This window comes from Acanthisitta chloris, unplaced genomic scaffold (genome assembly GCF_000695815.1).
Source record: "Acanthisitta chloris isolate BGI_N310 unplaced genomic scaffold, ASM69581v1 scaffold8456, whole genome shotgun sequence".
Taxonomy (NCBI): Eukaryota; Metazoa; Chordata; class Aves; order Passeriformes; family Acanthisittidae; genus Acanthisitta; species Acanthisitta chloris.
Window position 1 is genome coordinate 2906 of NW_008678669.1, and position 9388 is coordinate 12293.

General features: G+C 47.8%; 1 protein-coding gene across 1 annotated transcript in view; it reads right to left on the reverse strand.

The window, feature by feature from the left end:
• The window catches only part of FAF2 (Fas associated factor family member 2), a 7700-nt gene extending 1842 nt beyond the window's left edge, over nucleotides 1-5858 (reverse strand). Inside the window, 8 exon segments of the mRNA XM_009076984.1 lie at nucleotides 45-216; nucleotides 1066-1243; nucleotides 2055-2146; nucleotides 2227-2312; nucleotides 3617-3755; nucleotides 4839-4915; nucleotides 5570-5704; nucleotides 5796-5858. Of these exon segments, the coding sequence (XP_009075232.1) occupies nucleotides 45-216; nucleotides 1066-1243; nucleotides 2055-2146; nucleotides 2227-2312; nucleotides 3617-3755; nucleotides 4839-4915; nucleotides 5570-5704; nucleotides 5796-5843 (927 nt within the window). The 5' untranslated portion in view covers nucleotides 5844-5858.
• Nucleotides 5859-9388: the final 3530 nt, after the last annotated feature.

The following is a 9388-nucleotide window of genomic DNA, read 5'->3' on the forward strand; positions in this document are numbered from 1 at the left end:
CCCAGAGGGCACAACAGCCCCTCCAGCAGTCCCGCTGCTCTCACCTGTCGCCGCCTCTCCTCTGCTAGCTTTTGCTGCTGCACTTCTTCCTCTTTCTTCTTCTTCCTCTCTCGTTCTTCCTTCTTCTTGCGCTCCTTCTCCTGGTCTGCACGCAAGGATGCCAGATACGCCTCGTCCTGCTGCTGCCTCAGGACTTGGGTTTGGTTCCTCTCTTCCCTGCAGTCAGGAGTGGGGAATGGTCAGGGCTAGCAGCCCCTAAAGTGAGGGCTTGGTGGGCTGAGGGCAGACCTGAAGGTGCAGGGACACCTCAGACTAGCAGGAGCACACACATCAGGGAATGCCTCAGAGTACCATGAGCTCCCAAAAGGCAAGTCGGGTCTCCACAGTCCCCAGCACACAAACTGCTTCCCTGGGTTGGGTGGAACTCAGCTCAAAAGGCTTCTCAGCCACTGCAGCTCGACAGAGCAGACAGACAACACCTAAGCAGTGCCCGGGATTTCTGCCTCATACTTGAGATTCTTCTCAATTTCATCCCCTTCAGATAATTCCTTGCATGTTTCAGAAACCAGAATGTTACTGGGTCCCCACAGCGACTGGGGGCAGAGGAGGGCACACAGGGATGTGGAGGCTGGGTACACAGTAGGATCCCACCTTGTGGCCTTAGCACAGCCAGTCTGGGCAGCAGCACACACTCCCTGAGCAGCTATGGACATCAGCTCTCCTGTCTGCAATGCCTTTGATCCTACTTGGATCCTATGGCTACACTCCAAGCCTTCCCTGCAATGCTCCAGCATGCCAAGGGTGTGCTCCAACCGCAGAGAACAGAGCACTCCCACCCACCTTTCAGTGATGGGACTGTATATGCAACACATCTGGAACCCTGGATATAGGGTGGCCTGAATTTATGGATGATCCCACTGGGAATAGGAGACCCTGTGGGCTGTGTTACAGAACAGGAGACACTGAGCTATGTGCCTACATATGGCGCCTCGAGAGAGGAAGGGGAGGGAGCAGAGCCTGTGCCTCCACAGGGTCCACGTTCCTGGAGCTCGTGTGCCAACCTACCGTTCCAGGCGTTCCGACACCAGGTAGGTCTGGTTGGCATCCATGATGAACATCAGCTGATTGATGAGGTCATCAGCCTGGATGAGACCTTCCAGCCTCCCGACCACCGTCATCCTGCGATCCTTCAGCATGATCACAGCCAGGAATGGGTACGTGTTCTCCCGCAGAGCCTGGGACACTGCAAACAGGGACACACTCACTGCCCCATCCACAGGGGGCACAGCACAAAGGCTTCCAAAAGGGCCTAGGAAAGCACCTCCCACAGGCACTCTCTTTTCCGAGGCAGAAAAGGTTCTGTTTTGCCAAACTAAACCCTATCAATTAGCAAAGGGAGGAAGTGGCTTGGAGCACAGACTGCAGGGGGAAAATAAGCTTTCAAGTAACCAAAAAGGCTCTTGAATTCAAGCAGGAAGGAAATAAATGGCTCTGAATGTCCATTCAGAAGAGGATAAAGCCATGGGTTTAAACTGCAGGAAGAGAAACACAGGTCAGGCACAAGGAAACACTTGTTAAGGTGATTAGGGATGGGCTCTGGAAGATGCTGTTGTGGGGAAGGTTGGGCAGAGTGTCCATTCTAGGCTTTTCTGAACAAACTCAGGTTGGTTTTGCTGGATGCAGGCTCTGCCTGAGGCACGGAATGCTAGCTGGATACTCGTTTCTGCACTCAGTTTATCCCCAGCACACACACACACACAACTCCCACTGACAAGGCACTGAGAGCAGCCTGAGTGCCTGCAGCAAACAGCACACAACTCAGACTGCCCAGAAACACACAGGACCGTGAAGAGCAGAATGTATCTCCCTGGTGTCCCAACAGTCTCTCTGAGACATCCCATGGAAACCAAGCACTTATTTCCCCATGCAATCCTGAAATCTCCTGTCTGCTTGCACAAAACTCAAATGTTTCACACATGTAAATTTACAAAAGAGCCTTTGGCTTGTTCCAGAGACATACAGGCACAGGTAAAGCCCAGGAGGGACACACTCACCTCTGTATCCCTCTGGTTTATTGGTTGAACAAGCCCAGAAGAGCATCCTAGTGTTGATGAGGGTGATGACCTCAGGTGCACACAGTGTATTGCTAGGAGAAGAGAAGACATCATGTGAGTGAAGCTGCATTTCAAATGCAAACACAACTGTTTGTAAAACTGCCCTACCTACCGGCAGAACTCATCTGTGTCTTGGTGGTCATCTCCGTGAAGATAAACCAACAGGAAGCGCAGCTCCCGCTTGGCATCGTTCAGTGCCTTGGCAGAAGAGCAGAGGAGGTAAAGTTACAGGGTCTGCAGGCAAGGGGAAAGCAGCACCCACAAGACTTGTGTGACCTGGGCCATTCCTCTGCCACTAGTGTGGTTTCAGGGAAGCAGCAGTGGAGGATGAACCTGTCAGACCTCCTGAATAAAGCCTCCTTTGAGAGGGTTACAATGGTGCTCTTTCACACCCTCTCACCATGTGGCTGTGGAGAACACTGAACTCGGAGTGAAGCCAACAGGTATGCAACCACACAACTGACACCTCAGCTGCCTCATCAGGCTCGGCTGGCAGTGAGGAGCCCTCCTTCACCCCTCACACCCACAGCAGCCAAGGCTGAGCTTTCCACTCCAGCCTGCACAGGATACAATCTTCAGATCACAGCAAATGAAAATGCTACTAAGAAAGGTAACTTGATATTGCTGCAGGTCTCAACAAAACAAACAACAAAGAAAAAAAAATCCCTCCCTTTCTGCATCTGCAGTCTCTGTATTCCACCCACTCAAGAGCATTTCTTAACAAGAACACAGGGTAAGTGCACAATAAGCTCCCTGTTTTACTGGCACTGGGTTTTGGTAGCCTAACCATTCCAGGGTTATTTAAGTTTGGATTCCAGGCAAGACAGAGGAGCCTAGAGGAGCTGTGGAGGCGGTGAACTCCATCACTGTGCAGTGTGGAGCAGACACAGACTGCACATTCTTCCCTGGCACTTGGGAAGCAGTGCTGATTCAACTGTCTTCTGGATGCACTGCAGGAGGTCCTTCTCTTGGCTGAGAGGAGCTGTGGAAGAGGCAGTGTCCATGGGGACAAAACCCTCTTCTACAGAAAGCACCCTCAGATCTGACATTTGGGAACTCTTTCACCCGCCATATTTCTTAGGGGCTCCCTCTCAATTCTGAGGTCCTGCACCATTCTGGAGCAGCATTATGATACTAGCCCAGGCAGTGACTCTCAATTTGGAGAGCAGAAGGACAGACTCTGGCATACCACATCAGTTTATAAAAACAAAGGCAGGATTACAAAGAAAAGCTGTCGGCTACAGAGTCACACAGACGGTCGAGGAACAGTCAGAGCAGCTCTGCTTTCCAACTTTGCAGGCTTGGCAAATCACCAAGCCTGGCAGACACTGGTTTTCCAATACACTTGTTCACTAACTCCCCATTATCCTGTTGAGAGAGTTTGGGGACAAATGCTGGGCTTTCAGACGAGAAGCAATTTTGCCATGTAGGCCCTGATACCATCTGGCAAAACCCCCACTCTCCACCTCCCCAGGATCTATGCACCACCACGTGACACTGACCTGGCTGTAAGTTCCCTGGTAGAAGACAGGGTGTATCCTCCCATATTTTTCCTCAAACATGTGAATAAATGAAATAATGTCACCCACTGGGTCAGTGACCCGACTACGAGGATCGGGGCGTATGAAACGCAGAGCAAACCTAGGAAGGAAGCAAAGGACACTGGAAATTCAGCTCACTGACTTTCTGAAGAACAGGTTTTTCTTTTCCACAGTCACTGGGATTCATAAAGAGCGGAAAAAAAGTCACAGCTGAGACCATTGAACATTTGTAATCTCAACCTAAACTGTCACCTGTTCCAAACTGATACCATTGCTACAGAACCATCCCTTGGGGAAGTGTTATCTCATGCCAGGCATCAGCAAGGAGCCAAAATCTGTGATTAAACAGTTTCAACATCCTCTGAAGCATCAGGCATAAGCAACACCAACAGGATGAGTTTTGAGGAACTCAGTCAAAGATGGGCTGTTAAAAGCCACAGAATTTTGTCCAGATAACTTTGAAAGCTTCATTTCTGCTAATCCAGAACTAACAGTTCCAGGGCATAAACAGCTGCAGAAAGAGAACATTACACCAGGAGTCCAGTGAAACTGTAATTCCTCTGAGACTGAAAGACCTTCACTGCAAGGCAGATATCAGTGTGGTTTGCTTCTATTGATGCATGGAAGTTAAAAACATTTCCAAAGTTCAGTGCACGGGGAAAATGCCCAAACAGTGCAGATGTCCTGACTGCTGGCTATGTGCCACCTTTTTATCATCCCCTTTTCCCTCTATCAGTGCTGTAGGGAGGCAAAATTAATTAGCCCTTTGAGGCAGTAAAGGGAGAGGGAAGAACAATGGGGGGAAAAGCAGAGGTATTTAGTTTGGGTTTTGCCAACTAACACCCAGGGGTTAGGGCAGGTTAACCTGCAGCACAGCCCAATGGGACACAATTCTGATGTTAGTCCAAGAGTACTGGACAGTTGGACACTGTTTTGCAACCGCTTTGAGTGGCACTCAGGCTGTGAAATTAGAACTCCAATGAAATACTTCATTTACAGAGCTGCAAGATGCTCTTTTTTCTTTGCAATCAGATTTATTTCTTACTAAACAGTGTAGGCAATTTACAAGGCTACAGATGAGCAAACAAATGGAAAATCTGTCACGAGACTTAAGGATCCAAGTGACAGAGGTACAGGCAAATCTGAGCAGTCAACATGTGAGTCAGCACAAACAAGCACTTACCTAAATATATCAAGTAATGTGTAATAGGTAAATCGGAATGGAAGCATTATGAAGTAGTATCCCCATCCTAACAGGCCCTGCAATCACAAACAGAGAATTAGCAGTCTCCACCCCAGGAACAGGCTCAATGCAGCAAAGTGCCCACAAGCATCAGCCACATGTGGGAGTATCAGAGCTCCAACCATGGTAAAAGCAGCTCAGCAATAGTTCGTGGCTTCAGACATGTCAAATCAAATGTGACTAACGTGGTTCACTCAGGATTCGCTGTGACACATCTGAAAACTGGCCTGACTGTTCAAGCAGCAAGGCCTCTGCTCTGTACTAATTTCCTTAACTATACAAATTAACAGCACTGAGCCTTACAGGTGCTTGTGCAAATTCATTTGTGAAACATTAATGCAAGTAATTCTGTATTCAATTTAATACACATTTAAGAGGAGCTCTAAAAACATTATCACTGCCACATGGAGGGCCACTCCTTTGTTCCAATTCAACATACCAAAAGGCTTTGATACACTACAGCAAGACAGTGTATGACAAAAAAAATGTCCTAAGACCATGGAGAAAACCTCCACAGCAGCACCAGAGGCTGAGGGAATAGCTTGACACTTTGTTTTCAAAAAGAAGATAATAGCACACAAAGAAAACGATTCCTTTCCCTGCTTGCAAGTTATGTTGTTCAGGAAGAGTCACCCAAAAAACACGACAAAATCCACTGTAAGACAACTTGCCCTGGGCTGTGGCCTTGAGACAACGTAGCTGTAGATCCTGTGGTCGGCTGTATTGACCTGCAATGGCCGTGATGGAGGAGGATTGAAGACACTTGGGACACCCTCTTGCTCGTTCAGTCGGTCCTGCACAGCTGCCTTTGGCACAAGGAAGAGCAAAGGGAGGTGTCAGGCATTTAAGGATGGCAGGAAGTTATCTGGGGGGTTTTCATCTTATTTTCAGCGGTACCTCTATGTTCCAGTTGTGCTGCTCCAGTGTGTGGCGACATTGGTCCATGGACTCTATGCCAGTCAGGTCCTAAAGGAGAGGAAAACCAGATGAGTGCCAGGAAGTGCTGTATTTTTGCTGTTCTTTCTAACACATGAGCAGAGACAGGAGTTAACCACAATACATTATCACAGTGCTTGTTTTTTTTTAACTGCAACCCGAGCCAACCCAAATCTGTAAACACACAGGAGGCCACAAAGAGGCCTTTGCACTCTTCCAGCCTCAGACAAGTCTCACTGTGCCCAAGGTCTGTTACTACAACTGCACTCAGCACAGCCGAGGGTTTAAGACAACACTGACCACAGATTACACTCTGGAAGGATGCGCCTGGCCAATGCCCTCGAACATCACCTCCAGCTCAAAATACAGAGAAAGGACTTGTGAAAACCCAAAGCGACCATTATTTCGTGCACTGCTAGCACAGACTAAATACAGAATGAGGAGGCACTAGTGCAGCAGTGTTCCAGCAGCACAGGGGATCCTGGAGGAAAAGAAATCCTGCCCAACACAGGGAGCAAAACAGAAAATGCAGTCCAAACACACCAGCAATCCTCAAAGCTACTGGGCATGTTTGAACCCTGCACCAACCAGAATTTGTGCACAAGAGATCAAACAACTGTGTCCGTTGTTACAGGAAGCCACATCAACACCTCCTGCACAGAGACAAGCCTTTGCTGAAGTGAACATCCCTGCCCCGTGCCACAGCACATCTCCTGGCAGCACTTGCTGGGAGGCGTTAGGGCAGACACGTTCCTTGCTCCCTTTCAAGCCCCGGAGGCAACTCCCGACTGAACATTTAATGCACTGGACTGTTTTCTTACTGGAGAAGGCCAGCGCATCCACTCCCCTCCCTGCCCCCATTCACACATTCCACAAGCTATTTCCACCCGAGTAGCACTGTGGACAAATGCTCTATCCAATCTCTGGGCTCAGTTCAAACTTTTGAGCATTTCTTGGCTCCTTTCTCACCAAGTCTGCACAGATCACTACCTTCTCCACGATCTATTGCGCAGAAATCATGGTTTTATTTTGCTGCACAGAACCAAACAGGCTGTTTAAAGTGTTGCTAACTATGCGACTGCAGTAGCTCAGAAAAAAAACAACACACTTCAAGCCGCTGCCCAGTGGTGTATAAATATTTATTAAAACGTGAGTCTGCAGCAAGCCTTGCAAGGGAGCACTGCAGAACTGGATTTCATAGGAGAAACGAAGCTCAGTGAACTCAGCTGTTGCTGCCAGAATGCCCTGGATTATCACTCAGCTTCATGATTTAGTGCTTTGGTTTAGCTTTCTTTAAAGATGCACTCAGAGCAAAATTCCGGGTTTGTATTCTGAACTCCTACTCTTTTATTGCCTTTTAAAAAGGACATCATAAAAGGCACCTGCAATCTACTCAATCAATTGATTTTTACAACGGAGTCACAACAGCCTTGAAAAATCTTCTGATCGCCGATCCCTAACGCGCTGAAAATTCTAGTGGTGGCTGCAAAGTTTACAAGATTCAGCAGCTCATTCACACCTTTGTCTCTAAATGCCTGGATGATTGCTCAGCACTACCAACATGACTGAGCATTCCCTCCTGTTTCAATTATGCAAAACGCTTCGGCAGTTTTAGGTCAGAAAGCAGCAGAACGATCAACAAGCATTTAATGAGCACAGAATCACTGCAGCATTTGCAAGACCTGCTGAGCTCCGGAGACAGATTACAGCCAGCCAAGTTCACCCTTCCCGACCATCACCACAGCCACAGGCAGCTGCTGGGCAGATCTCAGTCTCCTCCTTGAGTTTCCCAGGGATGTGAATTTACTTTATCCCCCTTAGCATCTTAATTCATTGCTCTCAACACAGACCAGAAGTGACATAACCACCCCATGCAGCACTGGGGGTGAGTGCTCCCACTGCTCCTCTGATCAATGAAATTGCACAATTAAACACTGCAGGAAAAAAAAACCCTGCCCGTGCAAAGGCAGCTCTTAAAACTGAACACCTTGCTGACTGTTAGTGACATGATACACAGCTCCAAGACGTTGTGGGAGACACTCCAGGGTTCAGAACGACTCACACTCGATGTGAGGAACAACAGGATGACAGTTCAACTGTCAGTGTAGACAACTTGCTGGCAAACACTGATACTGGTCATTATCACCTCAACAACACTCCTGCTGCTGTCTCACGACCTTCTACGGCCACTGCAGATTCCTTAGTCATAGAAAGGGATCAGAAACTTTGACCACATTATTTCCACTGCAACAGTTAAGGGCGTTTTTGGTGAGAGAGAACAAAGTGTCTTCTAACCTTGCTGCTAGTTTCCTACTCGCTGTGGTCGCTTGTTCACTGCTTCAAAGTACACAGAACTTACAGAGACACAGTAAATAATCAAAAAGATAAAGTCCCTGTAGTTAAAGTTAGTCCCATTAAACCAGCACCCTCCAACCTTCGATTAAATCCAAGGTCAAATCCAAGTTCAAGTCAGTGGCTAAAATTCAGAAAACATTAAGCTCCACAAGTGCCAGAAAAGTTCAATACTGCCTTCTCAACCACCACCCAAAGCACAGTGCTATCCTAGAGCAGGAGACAATTATTTCTATCTCTCACCTGTGAGACTGCTCAGAATCTTCTCAATAGCGAAGCAGTGAGAGGCACAATTCCATGCTTGAAAAGTAGAAGGAATACCCCTGAGTGGACAAAGGTTGTAACTGGACTTACGAAACCGTTGTCTCTGCAGATCTGCTCTGATGTTGAAACAGCACAAGAGATGCAAATCCACGGGACTAACTGGCACTGCTCTTACTTCCCAACCCACTGCCAAATCCCAAAGAATTATGTTTCCAAGGGTAAAGAACATCTGACTTCGTGCAAAGAAAAAAGCCTTAAGCAAGAGTTTCTCTTTGCATATTACAGCAAATGCCTTTCTGAGGGTTTGATCGATGCACAATGCACTGAGTAGGAGATACCTGGAGTGTCATGTTTCCTCCTTCCCCTAAATCAGAGCTGTATCCAGACCTGAGCACTCCCTTTTCCCCAGCTGAAGCCAGAGATGGTATCATGAGTGCTAACTCCTTCCTCGGTGAATAACACTCCATTACTTTATAACATTAGCATATTATAGCATCAGACATGAGCCCAAGTGTAATGGGCACAGATCAATAACGCGATCCTGCAAAAAGCTGCTCTGCTGTTTCTTCCATCTCCCAAATGGAACAGTATCTCCACAGCTTTCCTAAGCTGTTCACATCCAATTTCTCTCTACAGCTGTCACGACAGTGAAAGCCTTGACAGAGGAGACATTTAGATGCTTTTATTCCTTTACATTAGCCAATGCTCCAGCAGCAAATGGGAGGCTGAAATGCAAGAGGCTTGGTCGCTTTCATTCCGAGTTTATCCCAGAGCTCTCTCTCTAGCGGGTTTTTTTACCTCATTAACCTGCCACAGCAGGGTGGCAGACAACTATTCCAGCCCTGCCCACCAGAAGGAAGCTGCTAGTTTCAGCATTCTGCCAGCAAAGCTGTTTGTGTGAGCACTGCCAGAACACAGCACGCACACACCCCAGTGGC